This window comes from Camelus bactrianus, chromosome 3 (assembly GCF_048773025.1).
Source record: "Camelus bactrianus isolate YW-2024 breed Bactrian camel chromosome 3, ASM4877302v1, whole genome shotgun sequence".
Lineage (NCBI taxonomy): Eukaryota > Metazoa > Chordata > Mammalia > Artiodactyla > Camelidae > Camelus > Camelus bactrianus.
The window spans coordinates 24257259-24282011 of NC_133541.1; the positions used below are offsets into that span (position 1 = coordinate 24257259).

The 24753-nt window shown below is 45.4% G+C and overlaps 1 protein-coding gene across 4 annotated transcripts in view; it reads right to left on the reverse strand.

Moving 5' to 3' along the window:
* The window catches only part of MTMR12 (myotubularin related protein 12), a 59369-nt gene that overhangs the window by 6214 nt on the left and 28402 nt on the right, over positions 1-24753 (reverse strand). For all 4 annotated transcript variants that reach the window (XM_074356800.1, XM_074356806.1, XM_074356807.1 and 1 more), the window contains 9 exons: positions 24041-24134; positions 20470-20599; positions 14255-14330; positions 9095-9201; positions 8330-8454; positions 6808-6886; positions 5331-5401; positions 2434-2606; positions 111-278 (listed from right to left, as the gene is read on the reverse strand). In XM_074356800.1, the coding sequence (XP_074212901.1) occupies positions 111-278; positions 2434-2606; positions 5331-5401; positions 6808-6886; positions 8330-8454; positions 9095-9201; positions 14255-14330; positions 20470-20599; positions 24041-24134 (1023 nt within the window). The remainder of the gene's footprint in view (positions 1-110; positions 279-2433; positions 2607-5330; positions 5402-6807; positions 6887-8329; positions 8455-9094; positions 9202-14254; positions 14331-20469; positions 20600-24040; positions 24135-24753) is intronic.

The window sequence follows — 24753 nt, forward strand, 5'->3', positions numbered from 1 at the left end:
CCAGGATGTAGTCAGTGTAACATAAATGTCATTTTTATCATTGACCTTGCTGCATCCTACTAGTGAGACACGGCTTCTTCAACACACAGGTTCCCACGAGGGACTCTTACCACGTTACCATCTTTTTGATGAGGCGAATTGAAGAAGAAGGTGCTAAAGATGGGTATGTACAGGCTGTCTGACAACACAGTCAGGTATGTCTCCGTGAACTCAAAGGCGGGGGGGTGCTGGTGCACCAGCTGCCAGACGCAGTCTAAGAAGAGCAGGAACACGGGAACCTGTGTGAAAACAAGATTCTCGTTACTGAGTGGGCGCCGGCGGTCTGATGCCAACAATCCCGGGCGCAGGGCAGCCATCTCAACAGGCGTGGAATAACCACTTCCGGGCACTATATTCTCTGGAAAATACATTCCAGGAGATTCCCATTCCCAATTCCATCCCATTGCAAGTGATAAACATGCCCAACTGAAGCCACATGCCCACGGACGAATGTCCGGGCTTCGCAGCTCCTACCTGTGGGAGAGACACTCCCGAGATGGAATGTGTAAACCTCACCGTCAGTCAGCACTGACAGATGGACACTTGCAACAGATCCTGAATCGGGGAACACTAACTCTGAACCTCCATGAGTGAAATGCTACTTCTACCCCAAAGAATTTCACTCTTCTCATCAGTAGCACAGTACAACAAAAAACCTACTCGATTACTTTAAGTTTTGTCAACACTCCTCCACCTGCTGATGATCAGGGTCCAGAAGGGAAAAGCAGTAAAAGTGAGTGTCTAACATTTTTTCACAAATCCCTCTTTTATTAGTAACCAGTGGCCTCTTTTATTAGTAACCCAGAGCCAAGCCCTTTATTCGTAGAGATGGGTGTTTTCCAGGGTGCCTGGTCATTCCTGTCAGGGGCAGAGGTCTCACACACAGCTCCTGAGGCGGGAGCAGGGAATCCAGCTCCTGAATCCAAGTCCAGTGCTGCGTCAATTATACCACAAACCAGACCACCCAGTTTTCCATTAAAACTCCATCCAGTGTGTCAGGGGGCAGGGTAGAGCTCAGTGGTAGAGCGCATGCCTAGCACGCACAAGGTCCTACGTTCAATCCCCAGTACCTCTGTTAGATAGATAAATAAAGCTGATTACCTCCGCCGACCAAAAACCAAAAACCAAAACCAAAACCAAAAACTCCAGGATGTCGATGTTGAGATGCTGAGAAAGGTCTATGTGGCAACTTTATTTCACACCTCACTGTATGTTCTATATCATTAGAGTGGGAAATATTTGAACCTCACTGTACGGTCAAGGAAATGGACTCAGAAAGTATGAGGAGACCACCAGACCTGCTCTTGGACTCTTTCCCCATCAGACATGGTGCCTGTCAGCCCCTCTTTTCTCAAGACATATAAACTACACAAGACACAAACATGCTTCCCACACAGTAGCAGCAGTCTCTGCCCATCGAGTTATCTGAGTCCCAGCAACCTTTTAAATTAGAGTCTCAGGAAGGTGAGGTCCCTTTCAAGACTGGAGGATCGTGGTTTCCATTCAGTCCGAGGGGACACAGAGGAGTACAGACTAGACCTGAAAGAAACCTTCAGGCCCAGCGAGAGGAGCCCAGGTCTGCCAGGGCACCCCGAGCCCTCACAGCAAGGCCAGGGCTCTCTGCTCCCACAGCCCACAGGCAGACACACCGATTAGCTGGAGTCAGGAAAACCAGCGGTCACGCTGCTAGCATGCGCTAGCCCTGCAGGGGATTTAATTAAAGTTCACCTGTTTTCATTTTTCCTTCCACAGTCACTAATAATGCAGTCAAAGGCGTCTGTACAGCTGTAACCTAGACAAGTACACCCCAAACTGGGGGCCTCCTTTTCACTAAGTGAGCTATAACACTAACCCTCCTGGGGCTTGAATTAGGAGGTCCAGGTCTGCAGCCACCACGGTGAAGGCCCTGGGAACAGATAACATTAACATATCCCTGTGTTTTATTTTGAAAGAGTTTATCGCAAGGTAAATTACTTTGTGTTATTATGTATTTTCTGTAGGAAATTTGTATTTGAATATGAATATTCATTTTTTTTTGGCAAAGACTAACGAACCAGAAATTGTGGGAACCTCTCATTGAGTTAATTTTTATTTAAGTTTTACAAATCAGTATTACTTCCACCACGAAATATAACACACTCTTTGTGGGGGTGGCATACAATTTAGAAGTGAAGACTCTGAACACACTTGTTAATAAATATCCCTTTCCCCTGGGAATGGCTTCAATATTGTTTAAAGCATTCAAAGTCATCAAAGACTGAACTGATCTCAGCCTTCCTGACAAGCCCGCAGTGCATGCACTCTGCGGATGTAACCCTACATCTGAAGACAGGTATGAAATAAGAGACTGGGCTCTGCCTCCCAGGCTGCCCGATCTGCAACGAGGACACTCACCTCCTCCTTGTCACTCTGACGCAGGTGGTTGCAGCGGTCCAGGAAGCAGTGACCACCCATGATCCACTCCTTTTGGACAAGGCTCTGGAAACCGAATCTGGTTCTACAGTGGGGGTCCATCATCACTTGCACCAGAGAGGAAATGAGGCAGCAGAGGTCGGAGGCGTTCTCCTCTGGGGGGGAGGGGGCGGGCAGGGTGCCCAGTGGCAGGGCAAAGAGGAAGAAGGGCATGGAGTGTTAGAAAGCAGGAGTCCAAGGCCATTTTTGTATCAAGTGTTGCAGTGACTTTAGGCTGGGCCTTCGTAGGTCCAGGGTCATTTTCTTGCCTCCAGGCAAGCTATAGTTTACAGAGACTTCCAGATGTTGACAGATAACACATATTTTGCTTGTACTTAGGTCCTAAAGACTTTCTACAAAACAATCTCAAAAGGATTCTCATGAAAATACAGTTTGTTAGGGGAAATCAGCATGGGAACACAAATTAAAATGAACAATTGAATCTGTTTATTTTATATAAAAAGCAAACATGTTACTGTCAGAGCTCCTACGTTCAACTCAACATTAGATGTATCTACAAATTTATGTAAGTAAAGCATTCTAGCAGCATAAATTTTTCTTAGTTTTCTGATAATGAAGACCTGCCTGTAATTGCCTATATGAGGAATGCATATATTCTGTGATGCATTTAATCAGTAAATCTACAGGTAAATAAAATAGTTTCAATTAAAAAAAAAAAAAAGCAGCAGAGGGCTCGGCCCAGCGCGGTTAACAGCAGGGTCCCCAATACCAGCGTCTCCCACTGACAGTAAAGTGCTCATCACCTAAAGGCCAGGGCCAGTGGGCAAAAAAGTTGGTATTTTCAGACTGAGAGACAAACTGCTCCCAGCCTGGCTAGTACTGGTCCTGCACACACTGGCACTAAATATGGATTTGTCACTGATGAATAAACGCAGCAGGGCAGATCCACTGGCAGAGCGGGGAGTCAAGATGCCCCACACGATGAGGGCAGACTCATACGTTGACAGTGACCTGCTGGGCTCCACGGACCAAGTTCAGAACCCTGCCAGCTGGTGTGTCGAGGTCTCCATCACGGAGCTCACTGTTCCCAGGCTCAGCTGCTTCTCAGGCTCCTTCCCTCCACTACCCCTGCTATGGAGAAAGTGTAATATTTCTGGATTGCACCGAAACACTCAGATTCTCAGCTCCACAGCTCTTTCCATTTCTGTCTGAGAGCATAGTGGGGCCCGTGCCCCCTCGCCTAGCCTAGAGGAGAAACTCTCTGTAAGCCACGTGCCCACCCCTGGTGTGCACGGTACAAAACCCACACGATGAAAATTCCGCTCACACCCTTGTTCACCATGCATGACTCACAGCAAATAAAAACATATGTCTACACTCGTGCATTTGTCTTAAGAGTTTTCACATTCTAAAAGTCAGGGTTTGCATCCCTGTAGTTTCACCTTTGCAAAAAGGAGTGCAACTCACGTTGCTATCTTAACCCATTCATGAGGACGGTGGTGCTGCAGGCAGCGATGGGGTCAGAGAAACTCCAGAACGAATTCTAAGCAGGGAGGTGTGTGCACTGTTCAACTCTCATGCTGACCCCAGGGTCACAAAGCACTGCAGGGCCAGGCTTACACCTGGGCTTCTATTTTTCCTCAAGCCTAAACCACGGGAACACATGGGTTTAGAAGAAACAATTTTTATTTTTGTCTTTCCAGTGCTACCACCTTTCAAAACAAGTTTCATATTTTAAGAGAATCTCCCTTCTTGCACGTGGAGGGTATTAATAATACACCTGCGGGTCCTAGGGAGAGCGGCTAGAAAATGAGATTTCAGAGGAGCCACAAGTCAGTAGTCCATCGAGGAGCGAGTGACAGGTCAGCCTCTCCTGCCAAAGATTCCCATTTCATTTTGTGCAGCTCTGGGATGGCGCAGTCTGGCCGGTACTTCCACCTCTCAGCCCCGCAGTCTTATGCCTCCTCGTCCTCTCCAGTTACCCAGAACCCTGCTCTGCCACTGCTAGTTAGGTCTTTCTCAATACCGTCTTTAGGCCTGCTCTCTCTGTAGGCTGTAAACTTCTAGAAGGCAGAAGTATAGGGCTCTGTACCTAGGGGGTGCTCTGTGAATGTACTGAAACTTAAGTCAGTGAGCCAGCAGAAGCCACAGGCAGACACGGTTCCAGTCCGCCCACAGAAGCTAAACCTCAGCGTCAGGAAGAGTGTCAGGGGAAGGACGAACGCCTGAGGGCATGAAAGCATGAGCCGGCCTACTTAATGGGAAGCGTGGGGCTGTAAGAAACTAAGTATTCAGAACAGCAGACACAACATTTGAGCTTAGACCTAACCAATTCCAGCAGCGACCTTTGTTGAATGTGGTTTACTCTTGCTTTTACACATTCTGAGTGCGTACAACCTGTCCTCATGTACAAGTTAAGCCCACTGAGGAAAAGGAAATCGTGGCCCACAAAGTTTCCATGGCAACCTCACAAAGTTACCAGACACAAAGATGTAAAAATGACAATTAAAGCACCCATGGGCATCTTTATACAAAAAAAAGACTATCCAAAGATTTTAACTTTAACCAAGTTGAGTTAATATAAAACCCCAAAACATTAGGAAATGTGAGCTTTGGTAAAGATACCAAACAATTCCTTCTTGGGCTGTGAGTAGGTCTGCCAAGTTCCAAGTGAAAGAATTTATTTTTAAACTGTAACACTGAAATCCAAACCAAATGATCCCAAGGTCAGGGTAAAAAGAATGGGAAGGATTTCTACACTAGCTCACTCCTTCTACAAGACAGTTCCAGTTACGTAAAGGTCTATATTACAGAAACTGAACCTCAAGCAAAGAAAAAAGGAAATGTGCTTAAATATATTTAAGCTTTAAATATACTACCTAAAAGAAGAATGTTCACGTTTTGTGCTTCTAGACATTCTGCTATCTCGATTGCTTTTTTCAGGCAACGTCTAAATAGGAGAGAGACAAGAAAAAAGGATATTAGTTCTTGAGCTGGGTATCATAAACAATAAGAAATTTAGAGGCAGTCTGACTTGATCTTCAGTTTTCTATATCATTTATTTTTTCATGCTACAATTCTGCAGAAAGAAAATAAATTATCATCTACACTATTCAGATACTGCGAGACACTCACCTGCTTATTAGAAACTTAAATTTTCAGAAAATAATAAAATTGATGTAAAAATGCTCCTAGGTGATTCCTAAACTAGAAATTCTTATTGCAAATCATACCTGAGTGTGTTGGCGAGTCCTAGTAACACCCATAAACACTTACACCTGAAGGCTGAGCTACACGTCCACTGTGTTTAATTCAAGGTCACCAGCCAAACGTGTTGGCGTGGCTGAAAGGGCCTGATATGCCCAGAACTCCCTTCATCTCTCTCAGACACACTGTTCCCTTGGAGACTGTTGCCACTGCCAGCAGCTCCGCCCTCCCTACCGGTAACTTGGGGCTTCACACGCTGTTCCCACCTGCAGAGGTGCCCCCACGCCCTCCATCTGCTGAGGGACACTCACCTTCTCTGCCCACCCCACACAGAGAAAGGCCCTTTTGTTTTATAACATTTATCACTACTTGCAATTATATATTCAAATGGCAGGATGTGCAGCAGGTTCTTCAAAACCTGTCTGTTCATACGTGTCTGGAGGGCCGAGGCTCCTTTGCACAAACTCCTGGCAGACCTGAGACAGCGCTGAGCCGGGTGAAAGAGAGGATGCTTCTCTCCCCTTGAGCACGACCCAAGCTCTGAGCTGTTATCTCATCCTCCCTCACCCGATCGTCATTTCTGTTTCATGCCTCCCTCTGCTCTCTTCTATTTATGGGCAACAGAGAGAAGCTATTCAAAACATGAAGTAGGAAAAGGAATAAAATTCTGTTCTCTTGGAATCTCTACTTAATTCCAAAATGAAAAATAGCTAATTGACATTAATTATAGTAAAAGAATTTAATAGGTAAGAGATATATGTAATAGGTAAGAGACATAGAATTCTTCTAAAAAGGTATTCAGTAAAGACTCTCCCTGTCTCAGTCCCCAGCCTCCTCCCTGGAGGTGGGCCCTGAGGCCTCAGTGAGGAGTCCAGGGTGCCAGGCACCTTCCTTTGTAGCCCTACAGTCCCCAGTCTGTAGTCTAGGGAGTCGACTTCTGTGGGCAGGTGGCATGTCTGTAAATTCTGATAGAATGTGCACAGCACTGACAAACGATGAATGTAAAATCCAGCTGAGCCCTGAACAGAACATGTGATTTAAGAATATTTAAATGTAAAATATAAAACAGTTAAATCAACTGTCAGTTTGCTTTACTAACTTGGATTAGAGAACTGTGAAATTCATGAGCAAAACAATGGCTTGAAATACCTGATAATGTCAAGCCAGCTGCTACTTTCCAGCAGGGAAAACCATTTTATATCCGTGTCCCAAAATTCGGTACTATTATCTGAAAAAAAAAGGAAAGATGGTAAGGAAGTCAGGCGCTGTTTGCTGACACACCTGCTGTAAAACGAGTGCTGCTCGGACTCACGGCCCCAGACTGAACCGCGAACCCAGCACAAGCCTCCATTTTAAGTGAAGGGCATTCTGCAACTTCAGCTGAAGTGGTTTCTGAACTGTAAACCCCTGGGAGGGGGTGGTAGGCAAAAACAGACTTTTAGTGCTCAAATAAAAAGTGCCCTACAATTCGAACACCAAGCCATGGTCCACCTGTAGCCCAACAAGGAGAGTGACACGCTCAGACAGACGCAGCCGACATTCCGGCTGCTGCTTCTAGAAGCAGATGCAGCAGGACACAGCCCGACGCCGCAGAGGCCCGAGGGAGAGCCGGCTTCTGCTGGGATCCTACACACACACACGCACACCCCTCACACACTGGACCCCGATACAGAAGACATGCATTTTACAGAAGTCTGCTGCACGTCCAAGTTGCAAACTCAAATCAGGAAGAAGCATATCCCCCTGCCAGTCCTGGATGGTGAGAATTGCAGCCTCCGTCAACAAGTCCCATCTCACTCTCTCTGCCAGGTGCGTGCTTTTTAAGAATCTGGTTCATAACGTGCATCCCCACGTGTTCCACCTACAAGTGTACGCGTGCTTCCCCCGCCCACCCCCGCGGTGTCACGTTCATCCTATCTCCAACACCCAGCATGGTCAGTGTGTGCAATGGGAATTCAACAAATGTCAGCTGAATGAATGAATCCTAAATCAGACCACCAGGCTAAAAAGTCAAAGTTAGGAGAAGTTACAAAAAGTGTGACAAATCTCAGAGATAAAGACTCATTCAAGAGTGAAGAGAATCAGCAGGTGACTGGGCTTGACTGAATCTGATCCAGGTTCTCAATGGTTCACACTGGGCAACCTGTGAAGGGAAGTGGCTGTGACTATGATGAGCATATTTCATTTTCTACTTTGTACGTTTCTGATTAATTCAGTTTTTTCACTGTAAAAAATACGCTCAATCAGAAAAAAAGAAGTAAAATATTCTACTTGGTGAGGGGAGTCCATTCAATAAGCCACGAAGGAAAACAGGTGACTCACTTCATAGAATAGCCGGTGAATACAAGCCTTACACAGTCTACAACTTCCCGAGGGAGAAGCCCAGCGCTCACGACTGGGAAACCAGGGTGTTGGGAAAGGAAGAGAAGAGGAGGGTGGCTCTGTGTTCACTGCCTCGAGAGGGGACAGTGCGCCAAGGGCCTGTAGAAAAACGGTGGCAGAAGTGTGGTGACGGCAGCTGGCCCCCCGGCCACCAGCCCCTCCACAGGGTGACACTGGCCCTCACGGCCGTGAACCACTGTGTCCTACCACAAGGAACCCAGGGAAAAGACACCAGCTGTCATCTGACCCACGTGGCACGTCTTTCCCCATGTGGCAGCATCCTCCTCACCTATCAGAAACAGTTGTTTAAATTTGGAGTATGCGGTCTGGATTTCCTGCAGGGATAGGAAGTTGCTTGACAGATCTTCGGTTTTAACAATTTCATACGGTGGCCTGTGGATGGTCTTGTAAATTCTAGGTATCAAAGAGTAACAAGAGATTAGAAGGGCAGGGAGGAGTTAGAAATAGCCCCTTGTGCCAGGATCTGCGTGAAGAGCTCAGTGAGGGTCCTGCCGTCTACGTGCCCTCTGCAGCGAGGTCACTACCACGACTGCCCTTCCCTGTCAGTGGAGGCGGAAGCAGAGGGACCAGGAGCAGAGCCACCTGGCCCAAGATTATGACATTTATAAGCTGATGGAGCCATGATTTGAACCAAGGCAATGGAACTCCAAAGTCTAATCCTTTTCTGCCTTTTTATTCATTCAGTTTAGGTTTTTTTTAACCTTTTGTTTAACATTTTTTCAAATATGCAGAAAAGTAGAAAAGAACAGCACAGTGACACATACCTTGACCTAATTTGATAACCGTTAACATTACAGACATCACTTTCTTAAATGTTTTAGTGTGCATCTCTAAAAACAATGAAGCTGATGTTCTTCACGATTATGTTATATGACTCCTTTCCAATTAGCAACGACCACCCTAAGCTGTACCCCCGGGCACTGAACACTGTATCAGCAGGCACACCGAAATGGACACGCTGCCGAGAACCGTCCCTGCTTCTTGGAAAACAAACACTGAGCTAAACGATTACAAAATGTAGAACAGTACTGACCCATCCAAGAAGTTCTTCTGGACTTGTAGAATGCCATCATCCTGTTCTTTGGGCAGTGCGGACATTTTCAAAAGGGCACATCCATTGTGGCAGGACCAACACCATATCTGCAGAGGGAAATAAAGGTTGTCCAGACATAATGTAAACCACCTAACAGAGGACAGGGAAGCTTCGTATTTTAATTCATACGAGGAAGTTTACACCTTAAGTATTAAATAGCTGAATATACTCAACTTCGTCATGCCAAGGAATAGGTGCTCACAATGAAAGACTGATTTAGTCTTTAAAAAACAGCCACGAAAAACTCAGGTCTAGGTAGTCACACTCAGACTCACTTGAGGTCTCACACACATCTTTTGATGTGGCTTTTGTGCTGGGAACTTGGTGGATGATGATAAAAACATCACCATCATCATCATCATTAGGGTAGTGACTATCGCTGGAGTGAGCGCATTATGTCAGGATTTCACATGAATCAAGTCATTTAATTCTCACAATCACACTCTGAGACAAGTATGAGTATTATCCCCATTAACAACGAGAAACCGAGGCTTGAACAGACCAAATAATGCCCCCAAGTTGCACAGACAGCCGCAGCAGTGACTCTGAAGGCAGCGCCCATCATTAGAGAAAGAATGAAAAGCTGGTTATTCAAGGCACACTGATATGAGACTCCTACGTGCAAGGCACTGAATTAGGTTGTCAGAGGAGGCAGAGGGCTAAGATACTGTGTCTACCTTCAAGGAGCTTATATTCTAAAAAGAGAAATCAATTTGCAGAAACAATAAAAAGCAGAATGTGGTAGAGCTCAGGAGAAGGGAATTTCAATGAACAACAAAGGGAGGGCAACCGAGGAAGAAATCACATGAATGCGCCCCTAAGTGGCAGATTCAAGTGTTCAGGCATTTTTTCTGGATACAGTGAGAGTTTCACTTGTTTGCTCTGTTTTACGAAAACAAAAGGAGATTGCAACTGATTTGGGGACAAGGTAATCTGCCAGCAGAGCCTGGAATGGAGGAGTGGGGGAGGCTGGCTGGGACCGATGAGCACTGCTGCGGACTTTGTGCCCTGATAAAGGTCTGGTTAAGGACCTGACTGGCTAAAGCCCAGTCCCGCTCTGCTAACCAAGCCATCGAGCCCCAGCTCAAAGGCAAACCTAGAGGGTTTCAGATGCCCAGAGGGGACGCCCTCTTGCCAGTCACCTGCGCCATGTAAACCATACACTGATACGCTGCAGCAGCCCGGGCCAGAGACGAGAGCAGCACACACCAGGCCATCCTCTGTGCTACACCAAGAAAATCAGGAAGAGGGACCGGGCAGGGGCTTCAGGGGAGGAGGACGAGTCAGCACCGGGGAAGGTGGGTGTCGAGTGCCAACAGGACACCTGTGTGAAGGTACCCAGGAGGCACTTAAGATGAGGGTTAAGAGCTGAGGAGGGGGAAGCAGGGCTGGAGCTCTGGACATGGGAGCTGACTGCCGGCTACAGTGGAAAGGCTGTCAGCCACCTGGGGGGAGGCCAGCAGGACGCGGACCTGCATTAGGAAAGAACTGCCAGAGAGCGCAGCTCCTCTGAGACTCCTAACGAGGCGGCTGAGACAAATCAAGGGCCTCTGCTGCCCTCCTATCCCCTCGGCCAACATCGTGCTACGTGCAGAAGCCACCCTGCGGTGCTCGGCCCTCTGCCACGGGCGGCGATGGGATGAAGGCCCAGGGTGGGTGCCGCTCACTCTGGGAGAGGGAGATGTTCAGCTGTGACTGCTGACAGGTGCTAAGAAATTAAGTGTTCTTCATCCTTTTTATCACCTCCCATGGGGCAGAAAGGACTGGCTCTAGTGTCATTCAGCCATAGCTCATTTCCTACTGGGGGCTCGGCCATACTGTCTCCTCTGAGCGGAGGTGCTAAGGGACCACTCCCTTACATTCTCTGCTTGAAACAATAAATAGAAAACAAACAAAATTCTTGGTCAGAGAGAGACTTCTCACAGGAATTTAGCAAAAAACACACTGTCTTCTCCTACAGTAATCTCGCCAATTTCTGTCTGGGAAAGGGCCACAGGATTCTTAGCATGAATGACTTGACATAGACAAGAATTCGTCTGACAATCCTGTGCATTTTTAAAAGGGAGGGGAGATTATTCATTATTCGGTACAGCTCAAGGTGTCTCTCTTAACAGAGCCAAAGAGCTTTAGGGGAACAGCTGCAGCTGGAGGTAGGAAGCAGCAGAAGAAAGAAGAGAGAAACTACTGAGGAGGTAAGAGGACCAAGACAGCATCGTGTTTCTAAAGCCAAGTCAGGAATTTAAGAGGCAAAACATGGAGGGTGTGCTCAGCGGCCAGAAATCCAGTGCAGAGAACGGGGGCCGCACAGGCTCAGGGACTTGGGAGGGCCGATCAGCGGAGTGGGGTGCGGGTGGATTCAGGCTGTGGGAGGGAGGGGTCGAGGGGCAAGCAGAGAACATCAGTACCGAGCTTAAATACACTTGGTCGTACAGGCAGGGAGAACAAGCCAGTACCTGACTCTTAAGGAAGGACCACTTGAGGTCAGGGGAGACTTGAGCACGCCTTCAAGAGAGCAGAACTTCTGGATAGATACGCTCAGAAGGGGCAGAGTGACAGAAGCAGGTTCCAGACAAATCTAGGCAGAGGAGAGCAAGAGCCCAGGCAGAGTCTGGACTGGAGAATGAAGAAAACAGGAGCAGAGAGAGAGACAACAGGACCAGGGAGAGAAGGAAGCCGCGGAGGCTCAGAGCTCGCTCTCCAAGACCCATGGAAGGAGGGGAGAGTAGGAGTTAAGGGTGGACTCCCCACCTTAGAGAGAATGAAAACTTGTTGGCACTGGCCCCAGGACAGAAGCACCCGGGAACCAGGAGGAGCTCAGAAGAGACCACTGAGGCCCGCGGGAGGCAAGGGAACAGTCGTCAAGCACCTGCTAACGCACGCTCGCCCGTTTGGTCTGAATAACCTCTAGCAATGTTCACCAGCCCCACAGCAAAAAGAACAGATAAATGCTCAGGGCTGGAGTTCAGCAGATGGTCCAGGAGGCTGCAGTCTCTTAGAATGGCAGCCAGGGTATGAACAAAATTACAAATGATGCAAGTCTTCCCCAAAGAAGAGTAAGCGAAGGCAGGGAAGAAGAGACGAGGTGAAAAGCCAGAGTGAAAGGCACAGAGATACGCAAATGTAGAGAACTAGCGATAATGGCTGCACGGCATGGTGAATATATTAAATGTTGCCAGTGGTAAATTTTATGTGATGAGTCCTGGGAGCTGTGTTCCCTGAGTAAATGTGTAAATTCCATCTTACATAATATTTTTCTACTGTCCTGAAAGCCATAGTGGAGCTTGTGGTGGAACGGTAGACTTTCATTCTTTTAAAAAAAAAAAGAATGAAATGAGCCTATCACTTCAAGGAAAACAACTGATAATTTGTTGTCAATGATAAAAATTGAACTTTCAAGCAAAAATCAGAATTTTGGAAAACTAGTCTCTGCCTTTCTAGCTGAACAGCTTCCCAGTATTTAAAGACTTTTCTGATGAGATAGGGATGATATTAATAAATGTGATTTTTTTACATAAGAAAGTATGTCAACATTTGGATGATCTGTACAACCTAGTGAACCAGTATTTCCTAAACAACCAGTGTATTCTGTTTCAAAATCATGCATGTTTTAAGATCCATTTTAAGTACAAGATAGACCAACAGATTTTAATTTAGCAGTGAATGAAAAGTTCATTATGTTTTCAGATTCCTTACAAATAACCTTTATGAAACCACCACTTATCAATTTTTTGGTATACCATCAAAGAATAGTATTACCTAATTATCCATCTAAAAGGCTATTAAATATTCCTCCCTTTCCCAAATACATAGCTGTGTGAGGCTGGGTTTTCTTCATGCACTTCAGCCACACCCAACATACCACAGCAGCCTGAATAAAGGGAGCAGATGTAAGAAGGTAGCTGTCTTCTATTTTCAAAAATGGAAAACAGTACTAATTCCTTTTTGTTTGTTTTGGACAACGTAGTTATTTTTCATAGAAATATTTACATTAACATGTAATGAGTTTATTACTAAAATAAACATTAAACAATTTTTCAGCTTTAATTTTTAATTTGGCGCGTATCATCAGACACAACCACATAAACAAAAGCTCTTTGAGGTCCTCGGGTTGTTAAGAGCGTAAAGAGTCCCGAGACCAGAACGCTTGAGAAGCACTGCTCTAAATCGAAGGCGGCAAACTGGTGGGACGTGAGCCAGCTCTGTCCCAAAGACAGGTTTTTAAACATTTAAACAGCTGCATGCATTTAGAAATCGGGAAAACTCACATAAAAATCTGATTTCTCTGATTCCTCCTGAGAAACTGGGACATCTGGAGAGGCCAGGCCCATTTTCCCAGGGCACAACCCGGCTGGCCCAGAGGAGCAGCCACCCCTTCAAGCAGGCACAGGGCCTCTGGTTCACTGCAAGGCTCCACCTCACCGCCTGCCAGGCCTGCATGCACTTCTGGGCACGTGACCCGTGCTCACACATCTCACCTCCCATCATGGGAGTGACCCTTTTGGTGAACCAGCCGTGCGCACAGCACAGCATTTATCTGCAATTCTCATTCTGTACCAAAGTCCCTGCAGGCCTGGCAACTCCCAACCGCCAATTAGAAACTGAAATGACTGCCAAAATCTTGCTTCCTTTGATCAGTGACACATTAAATGTGGCTCCCATCCCAGTCTATTCTGTGAAAACTCAGTAAGCTCTCCACGTCGTCTCTGGGAGAGAGCTCGGCCATGCCCACTCCAGATTAGTGGTGCAGGCCAAAAAGAACCTTAAACCCTGCTGCCCCTAGAGGGACGGCTCAGCCTCAAAAGGACTCAGGTGTTAAATCAGGCTGGCTTTCAGCGCCAGGCAGATCTGTAATTCCCCTAAAGCCCCTTAAAGATGTCTCTGCTAAGAACTGCAGCGCATCTGTGAAAGCTCCAGAACTCTGCCCCTGGGAGCCTCATGTCGAAGAGGCTCCCCCAGGGAGTCCCAGAGATATTTTTAGATTGCTCTTGGACTGAGGACAAACTCTTTAAAACCAAAGCCGAGCGCTTTAAGTAGGATAATATGCCAGGATAGTCCCAGGAGCAACCCATGCTGTGAGGGCTCCCTAACAGATACACTTACTGGTATGCCGTGACCCTGAAAGCGTGACACGTCCTCTTCAGGAAGAGGGGTAGGGACAACAAAGTATGCTGGCAACCTAGAAGAAAGAGATGTCATCAGTTTTAGTACTGGAGTTAATTCACTAAACATGAAAGCTCAACGTCCATAAACACAGGAAGTTAAGAGGAGGGTTGGCGCATGGGGCCGTATTTCCCTGTTAAGAAGAATCAGCGCAGCTGAGCCGTCTCTGTCCAAATCAGTCAGGAATCTGAGTTCAGATACCGGCTCTGCCTCTGATTCTGCCTAGCCCTAGGGAAGTTACCCATCTCTCTGGGTCCATTTCCTCATACATAAAATGAGAGGATTAGAACATCTGACATCTATTAGTATATGGGTTCCAAAATTGGGAGTGACCTTTCTCATTGCGTAGTGACCATGTAAGTACCTGTGCTGCTCTCAGTCAGACACATGAAAACCAGTAATCACGATGACCACTGCCCAGGCATTTTATCAAGTACTCGACAATGCTGAAGTGCTTCCTGTGTGTCAGACTCTGAATAATTCACGTTAGGCAATTAGAACATTTAATCCTCCCAACACTATGAGGTATGGACTACTATTATTAGTCCCCTTTTTACAGATGAACAGACACAGCTCTATGAAGGCCCTTCCCAGGTATAGAACTTAAGTATTAGTGGAGCGCAGACCTGGACCCAAGCAGTATGACTTCAGTTTCTACAGAAGAAAATTTAGGTTCTAGAAATAACAAACCTCTTAAGCAGCAGGACGTGGGAAAGCTAGGTTTTCAGAGTTGCAGAGATCAGAGATATACACAGGGATGCCACCTCTTCTAATTAGCAGATGCCAGTTTCTATTAAAAAGGTCACCTGAGCTCTATCACTGCGAAGCTGTAAACACCTTTAACTAAGAAAGCCTGAAATAGAGCCTCATGAGAAATAAGAAGGTGCCTGTGGTATAAAAACTACAATGGGAAATAATCAAATAGTATTTGTATACATGTTGCATGTTTGAAGTAAATTTCTTTAGTGTTAGGTCATGGGAAAGATGGATTTTCTGAGTTGACGAGGTCATAATTTTAACATGATCAAGCCATTAGATCTAATCAATTCAAAGGGATGGAGCAAAATTTTAAACATCACCATATGGATAGGTTCATGAAAATCCAGACTGTAGGAAACTATCAGACAAATGACCTGGTTTCTTCAAACAAATTGTAAGAAAAAGACAGTGTGAAAATCTATAGACTAAGAAGCGTAAGAAATCTAACCATTTTCAAGCTATCAACCTCATTGACTCTTGATTAATGACAAAATAGATTTAAAAAGTGGAAGATAAATTGTTTTTAAAATTTATAAAACAAGTGGGGACAATCTGAACACCTGACTGGGTACTGAGTGATATTAAAGCATTAATGTTAAATTTAAAAGGTGTGATAATGGCTTTATGGTTATATTTGTATAAAGAGTCCTTGATTTGTAGAGATGTACAACTGAAGTGTGGTGAGTTCTGGGATTTATTTCAAAATACTCAAAGGGAGGGGTGAATAGGTAGAGGCATAGAAAAGACAGGATTAGCCATGAGTTAATAACTGTTGAAGCTGGGTGATGGGTAAAAGGGAATTCTTCACATTCTCTTTCTTTTACACTGCTTGAAGTTTTCCATTACCAAAAAAAAAAAAAAAACCAAAAAAAAAAAAACAAACTTCAAAGTAATTAAAAAGAAGAAAGCTCCCATAATATTGTGATGTAAAACCAGGTTTGTGAAACACTGGTCAAGGTTAAGATACCTCAAACCCCATTAAAATTTAGAATTATTTGGCTTCTGAGCCTTTGAAGTGCTTGGAATATTTTCTTCCACGTCTGCTTGAGTAGGTGGGAGTGTCGCTGAAGGAAAAACCTCTTCACAGATCGGTGGCTCTCAAACCCAGGCTGCCCATTAAAACCACACGGGATGATTTAAGAACTCCCCATGTCCAGGCTCCACCCCAGAACTATTAAATGTCAGAAGCGTTAAAAGCTCTCCAGGTGTGCAACCAGGATGAAAGCTGCTGTTCTAGAAGCTCCTGCGACTCTAAGTGTGCGGTGGCGTCACCTAGACGCTTCTAAGGAAAGCAGATTCGCAAGCCGGACCCCAGACCCACAGAAGCGGAATCTGCATTTAACAAGCTCCAGGTGACCACACTGCATGATCAACTGTGCCGAGCACTGCGCTGGACGCCCTCTCACACCCAGACCACTGCTTCTTGATCCTCACAGGAGAGTCACCCGTGAGATTTGTTTAAACCAGATTCTCAGCTCCTGGCCAGAAGCTCATTCTACAAAGCTGTCATGACGCCACACTGCTTCAAAAAAATGTGCATGTCTTCCCCTACTAGTGAGACTGATTATTTTACAATGTTGGTTAACCAGTTAATTTTCTTTATAAACAGTCTTTCACCAAAGGGGGAGGGGGAATGTCAGAACCAAGTGTATTAGCACATGTACCACGTAGTCACTGAAGAAAGGAGGCTGCCCAGAAACGGACAGCTCAGCACCACTGGGGTTGGGGGGGCTGTGATGTCCTCTCTCATCCCAGTGAACCTGAGGTGGTTCTACAGAGGCTCCGCTGTGAGACTCCCTGTATCTTCAAGCAAATGACCCTGCCTCCTTGGAGAGCCATCATTTTAGTCACTAGGATGGGTTTTGCAGACAAAGTAAATAGCCTCTCCAAATAGGAGCTGATTTTATTCAAGGAAAGCTGCATGAGCCATGCAGGCACAGCCTTAGTTTGGGTGAGGGAACCCCCGGAGCAACAGCAGTGCAGAATGTCTTCCTGTGGCCAAGGCAATTCACAGGGTGCTACACATCCAACAGGACTGAGAATCCGCTCTACCTTCACAGGGAGGTGAGATGAGAAAGGCTTTTCTGGAAAAGGAACAGACTGTGGTTCTGGAATAGCCAGCTCTTACCTTGGGGGAAGGTGAAGTAAACACTGTTTCTTATTCTTATTCAGACTCACTGGGGTCCCCCTCTAACCACTGGGGCTTTTGTTAATTTTTTTTAAATTTTATTTTTATTGAGTTATAATCAGTTTACAATGTTGTGTCAATTTCCAGCACACAGCACAATTTTTCACTTATACATGAACATACATACATTCTTTGTCATATACTTTTTACTGTGAGCTACCACAAGAGGGGCTTTTGCTAATTTATTCATTCTGTCTCCTATTTATTGAGTGGCTCTTATAAGCCAGGCACTGTATTTGGTACTGAGGATATAAAGACGAACAAAAACCGTGTTCCTGATTCCCCAGAGCTGATGGGCTGTGCACACACACGTTAACCAAAGGGTGATAAACTCTACAGGAAGAAGCTGTGGGGAGAGGTACACAGTGCAGTGACGGCTCTCACAGCGAAGGTGAGACTCTCACTCAGTCCTGGGAAGGCTCCCTGAACAAGACACCTGAGCAGTGGTCTGACGGGTAAACAGGAAGGAACTGGGGCAGCTAGAGGCAAAAGGAGCATCCTGGACAGGAGACCACATGGGCAAGGCCCTGGGGCGGGGTTGGGGGGGTGGTCAGGGTGGCTAGAGGGATGTACACAAAGCTGGAGAGTTAGGCAGGATCAAACCATGATGGGCCTGGTAGCACCTGGTTGAAGTTTTATTCACTGTACCATGAACAGCAAGGAGCCACCCAAGCAGGGGAGAGGACAAAGAGAAGCGTCCTGGAGACACTCACCCAGCCTGTTATACAGATGCTGGGGACCGGAGTGGGTGGAGGAGACCATGCAGGCAGCTACCATCCTGGTTTAGGTGAGAAATAAAGCACAACTTTCATCACCCCCACGGGACAGAAAACAGGGGATGCATGTGTGTGGGGGTAAGCGTGTATGGCTAGGGTAGTCCAGGGCAGTGTGTTTGCACTAAGTGATCTGAGCCCCAAAATCTTGCTGAGGCTCCATTCTCCCCACTGACCACTGATTAGAAGCCCCCTCCCACACCCCACTTCCTCCACCTTCTCTACCTGGTATACTTTTTTCTTTTAATTGAAGTATCTTCAGTTTACAATGTTGTGTCAATTGCTGGTGTACAGCACTTCAGTCATATAGGAACATACATGTATTTGTTTTCACATTCTTTTTCACCATAAGTTATTACAAGGTATTGAATATGGTTCCCTGTGCTATACAGTAGGAACTTGCTGTTTATCTATTTTATCTATAAGTAGTTCATATCTATAAATGTCGAACTCCCAATTTATCCCTTCCCACCTCCTCCCACCCTGGTAACCGTAAGTTTGTTTTCTATGTCTGTGAGTCTGCTTCTGTTTTGTGAATAAATTCATTTGTCTCTTTTTTTTTTTTTTTTTAAAGATTCCACATATAAGCGATCTCATATGGTATTTCTCTTTCTCTTTCTGGCTTATTTCACTTAGAATGACGTTCTCCGGGGACATCCATGTTGCTGGTATACTTTTGATGGGTTGACACCTATGCAAATACCAATGAATCCAAATGAATCCATTTGTGGCAGGATTTTTAAAAACAATCCTAGGAGTGGGGATGCCTTCTATCAGTGTCAACATCACATCATGAAACATCGCCTCCTAGGAGCAGGGGCTTCCGACCTCCTTCTGAGTAAGAGCGAGCAGGGCAGGAGTGGGGTGTATGTGACACAACAGCTGCTCTGCAGGCCCCTCCCTTCTGTCACCCCAGTTCGTGCTGTAACAGGAAGGCAAACCTCATAAATGTCTGACATTGATCAAATCAAAACTGATCTGCTTAAGAGGCCCTTCAGAACCACGAACACAAAATGCTCTAAGAATACAAAATTTCTGAAACTGTTAGCAGGGTGTTGGGGATTATGTTCCAAAATGATAAGATTCAAGTTTCCAAAAAAGGATTATGCAGAGTCACCCTTTAAAAATGTAGGTCAGGTCACATCACGCCCCTGCTCAGACTCCTCCGTACTGCACTGTAAATTCTGAGAGCCTCCTGGCCCGTCAGCATTCAGCCGCCCCTCTCCTTCCTGACTTCACCTCTTGCTACTGTCCCTTGCTCACTCCTCTTCAGAGCCTGGGCTGTGGGAGATCCTCGCTGCATCTCATGCAAGCCAGACAAGATTCCACCTCAGGGCCTTTGCCCCTGCTGTTTCCTCCGCCTGATCCACCCTCCCCGCCAACAGCTTCGGCACGCCCTACCCCCTTGCCTGGTCTATTTTCTCCATAGCACTTTTCCTTTTAGTATAACTGCTCATTTATTCTATCCTCATTTTCCTCTGTCTCGAAGGAAAGCTCCAGGAGAGCAGGGATTTTTAGGCTGTACCTCTAGTAGCTAAGACGCTGTCTGGCACATAGCAGGCACTCAAAAATGTTTACTGAATGAATAAATGAAGTGCTTGATAAAAGGAAAGCAAATACATAATAAAAAGTCAGAAATGCCCCTAAAAGTTTTACAGTTAGATTACAGGTACAATAATGAGAAGAAAAAGACACAAATTCACTTCTGAATATTTTAAGAGTTTCTTAAAAAAAATCACAGTATCAATGTGAAGAAAGCGGAACCCTCATACACTGCTTGTGGGAACGTACAATGGAGCAGTTGCTGTGGAAAAGTCTGGCAGCTCCTCAAAAGGTGAAATGCAGACCTACTGTATGACTGAGCAATTCCACTCCTAGGAACATACCCTAGAGAACTGAAAATATACGTCCATACAAAACCTTGCCCACGAATGTTCACAGCAGCATGCTCGTAACAGTCAAAAAGTGAAAACAACCCAAATGTCCATCAACTGATGAAGGGAGAAATAAAATGTGCTATGTATCTATACCACGGGATAGTCAGCAACAACCAAATAAAACACTGATCCATGCCACGACATGGACGCGCCTTGACAACATCACAGTAAGTGAAAGAAGCCAGGCACCAAGACCACGCGTTCTGATTCCACTGATAGGAAATGCCTAGAAAAGGTGAATCTATAGAGAGACTGGTGTCTGTCTAGGGCTGGGGGAGTCGGGGGGACACGGGGAGTGACTACTGAGGGGTGTGGGGTTCTTTCCGCGGATGGTGAAGGTGTTCTACAGCTGACCGCGGTGACGGCTGCACGGCCCTGCGAACGTGCGCTTCACACTCCGCGCTTCAGACGGGGCGGGGGGGGGGGGGGCCCGGCTGGCGTGGGGACGAACCCTCAGCCCAGCTGTGCAAGACGACGAGCGCAGCCCGCAGAGCTTACCTTTCACACACTCTGTAGCCTTCGTTGATGCTCACAGCTTTGAACTTCACGTTGCCTTTGGTCCGCTCCAGCTCCCAACACCAGTCCTTAAGTGTGTCAAACATGACGGTATGGTTCTTGGGGTCCGCAGCTAACAAAACAAATAGAAAAAGATCATAAAATCTCGTTGGGAAGCACTGGTATCTTAATGATGTGAAAGTGGATCCTCCGGCCCCAACTTCCTCCACTCAGCCCGTTTTTATCCACTTGAAATGGACTCACTGCTCAATCCTAAGCTTGTTCCTTCTTCCTGACCAAGGCTGTGTCTTTTTAGACTGAACAAAAGGAGCTGTTCTTGTTCCATTCCTTGCAAAAGTAATTTATAGTTCCACTTTCAGTCATCTGACCATGAGATACTTTACATACCATAAAAAGAGCCTGCGAAGCACTAAAAGACAGGCTTGGCACAAATGCTAAAATAAAAATATTTTTAGCCCTACCAACAAGTGCATAAGATGGCAAACTCATTTGAACAGCGTGTCAGATTCCTGAGTGTGAAACCTCCTTCAATTTGAAGATGCACTGCCAAGAGGAGGATTTTCCAGTGTGACACCCGGCTTCTGAAGGCCATAAACAATGGAGACAGCCACGGTGAGGGTCAGGGCCTGCGAGCCCAGGGCTGCACCACAGGGACCGGATGGGGACTCCGACCCTAGCCCTGCCACCACCTGCCAGGAGGAAGTGCCCGGGAGCACTGCTCCTGCAGCCCAGCAGGCATGTCCCTGGTCCTCTCCCATGACGGGGGTGACACACACCAAAACAGTCTTGAGGACTTATGGAAATCAGTTTAAGCCTGCGCACGTCTAAAAAAAAACAAGCATTCTGGGAAAAACAAAGTGTTTAATAAACTCCCGCCTGCTCCTTTTAATAAAACCAGATCATAGTACAAAGGATGATAATACAAATCATGATAAAAACAGAAGTTAAGCTTTTATGGCATTTAGTATGCCAGGCACTATTCTGAGTATATTACATCTAATAACTCAATCCGCACACCCTACCATGCACATAATATTATTTCTTCCGTTTTACAGATGTGGCACAAAAAGTTCAATTATATTGCCCAAGGTCACAGAGCAAGGTAATGGCAGAACTGGAATTCAAACCCAGGCAGCACTACAGTAAATTTCCATACAGTAATAAATGCAAATAAATTTTCCCACAATGTAAGTAGTAACAATATTCCTATTCAAGCACAGTAGGGCATTTTCTTAGCAACACAGATAAGTCCTTCCCTAAAATGCCATGTCATAAACATTTAGGACCTTTCAGCCAAAGCACATTTGTAAATTATTAAGCCTGAGAATAATGAAAGATGTTCAGATTGCAAAACCCACCTCTACAAACCCTTACTCAATAAAAAGGCTAATTGGACAGTTTGCATCTATCAGTTATAACCTTTACCTATCAAAAAAAAAAAAAAAAAAAAAAAAAGGATGCCAGAAGGAAAAGACAAGGAGGCTGGAATTCAGATGGAATAAAAGATGCTACATATCCTGGGCTTTCTGGCACAAAAAGCCACCACAAAGTAACGAAACGGCCAGGATCAGACAAGGTAAGGGTTCTGGCACCCAGATCAGCACGTGCTGGGAGCTGAGAAATTGTCCTGTGCTGGGTCCAGACCAAGAATCAGATATAAGGAAGAGGCAGAATTCCTAAGAACAGAGCATGATTATCAAATGCAGGCCCATAACTGCTTACAAGAATTACAGCAATCAACAAAGAAGTCATACTTTCTGTCTCTCACATTACAACAAGCTGTCGAAAGCCAGCACCAAGTTCATCAGCACTTGTACATCCTGCTACAGTGAGAAGATCATTCACAAAGATGAACTTCCTGAATTAAGGAACAAATTTTACGTTCGGCCTAATAGCAGTGCTAAGTATATTTTATGTCAGCGTATTCTCTGAACATAACCTGTCCTGAATAAGCAGTTACACCCTCAGCTAACCCTAGTTTAATGACCCTATGTGCCAGGCACTGATAATCGATCAGGCAACTGATAATCTCCACGACACTTCAAGGGAAACATTAACACTACTATGTTTAAAATGCAAAAACAAAGGCCCTAAGAGTTAGGTGCCAGCCCCAGGATCCCACAGCTACTAGATTAGCTGGGCAAGGATTTGAACTCAGCAGACCCTAAAATTCATACCTTTTTACTAAATCACTGTAGTTTCCCAAATGCCCCCTGCTCTCTCAGAGACCAAGATCTCTGCACATGCCAACCCCGCTGCCTCAAACACTCCTGGGTGCCTGCCAGCCCCTCCCACACCCTGCATCAGCGAATCGAGCCCAGCCCTCCCTCCCTCCTTGCGGCCGGGCCCTCCCACCAGAAGACATCACTCTGTTTGACTTGATGCGCTCAAAGGGCAGGGACTCAGCTTTGTTCATACCCCTCGGTGCCTGACCCATAGCAAGTGTTGGACAAATGTTTACCAGGGGAGCAGTTAGTGACAGCACCCCTGCGCTCGGGAAAGCATCATCCATGCAGTTACACTAACATGCCACCTCCCTGAAGAGGAGAACAGGGCGCAGAGGACCACTCAGCATCAAGGGCATGTTAAGACCAATGGGCAGATGGGGTACAACGTACAGCATCATAAACGTGACACTGCTGGATGTTTACGTACAAGAGCCGTGAAAGAGAGTAAATCCTAACAGTTTTCAACACAAGGAAAAAAAATTTTTTTTTATTACTTTAATGTTGTATCTACATGAGACGATGGATGTCACTAAACTTACTGTGGTGATCATTTCATGATGGATATAAATCAAATCATTATGCTGTACGCCTTAAACTTCCACAGGGCTGTGTGCCACTTACATCTCAATAAAAGTAGAAGGAAAAAGTACTGATTTGGAGTTTTAATGGGCAGCAAGTGAACAGACAGAAGGGAGAGATCTAGAGAAGCAAGAAGACAGACATCTGTGGGAACAGCACACTACGCTCGGCATTAACAGCTAATTTCGACGACCAGGGTTTCTTACTTCAAAGATTGTTCTTTTTCAGTGAACCGGATGGAAAACATTTGGAATTTTACGTTTTCTAGCCTAACTAGTGTTCTGAAGTACTCTCTTATGTGCAACTGTTCTATTTCCCCCCAAAATACTTGGCATAAAGCATGTTCTTGTTGTTTAAAAACTTTCTAGAATGCAAGACCTTTTCTAGAGTCTTTTGAAATGAAATCAAGTATTTAAAGAGGAAAAAAGAACCCAGGGACAGTGATTTTAAACTTGTCTCAATTTTGTTTCCCTATAGTCTCACATTCCCAATTATAATATATTGATTTTACCTTTCATAAGAAACAATCCCTCACAAAAAGCAAAACCTAAAACATAAGTAAAAGCAACAAAGATCACAGGATAAATAGAAACATTTAAAAATTTATTTTAAAAGAAATCAGAATGAATGACCCAAGCAAGAGGTGACCGTTAGAAAAGAGAGGAAACCGCCATGAGTGAGTTTTTCTCCCACTAGTTGCAAGTAGGAAGTGGAAGGGCCCTGCCCACCTGCAGACGACACCTTACCTGTGCTGTTCTGTGCTGCAGCTGCATAGGAAAACAGAAACAATCGTTTAAGTAGTTTAGGAGACTGGGTGTGATGAATTATGCCACTGACAATCTAGAAAAGAAGCAAGCAATGGACACAGTCAGGCTTCTGGCAGATACACCTTGGGAGAGACAAGAACCAAGCTGTCTGGGTTTTCAGCAATGCAAATGGGCTCCTATGGGCAGCACATTAACACTTGTTGAGGTCTGCATCTATGGTCTTATCTTCTGGAATAATGTCAAGTAAACAGAACGCTTAACATTCTGTCAGGGTTTTTAAGAGCTTTGAATTTCTAGAGCAATTTTAAAAAGATAGCTTAATGTCTCAAAAAACAAAGCTCAAAAAAATAAAAAAAAGTGCCATTTTCAGATACTCCAAAATCTGACGTGTCAAAGAGGTAAAGCTGATACCAGACAATAACCAAGATGCTTAGCTATTCTGATCTACGTGTTACAGCCCTAAGGGTCTTCTAGAAGATAAGGAAATCAATCCATTGAGCTTTTTGTCTGGAGTTCCAAACAAAAGTACGTTTAGACAGATGACTAAAATCATCATTCAAAGTGAAGTTTCTGGCTTCTCAGGGAATCTTCCGTATCTACACCACTCCTTCCTGCTCAGAACAGACATTGGAGTCACATTTATTACTCTAACTGAACAACCATACTACCTAAAAGAAAATTAAGAGGTTACC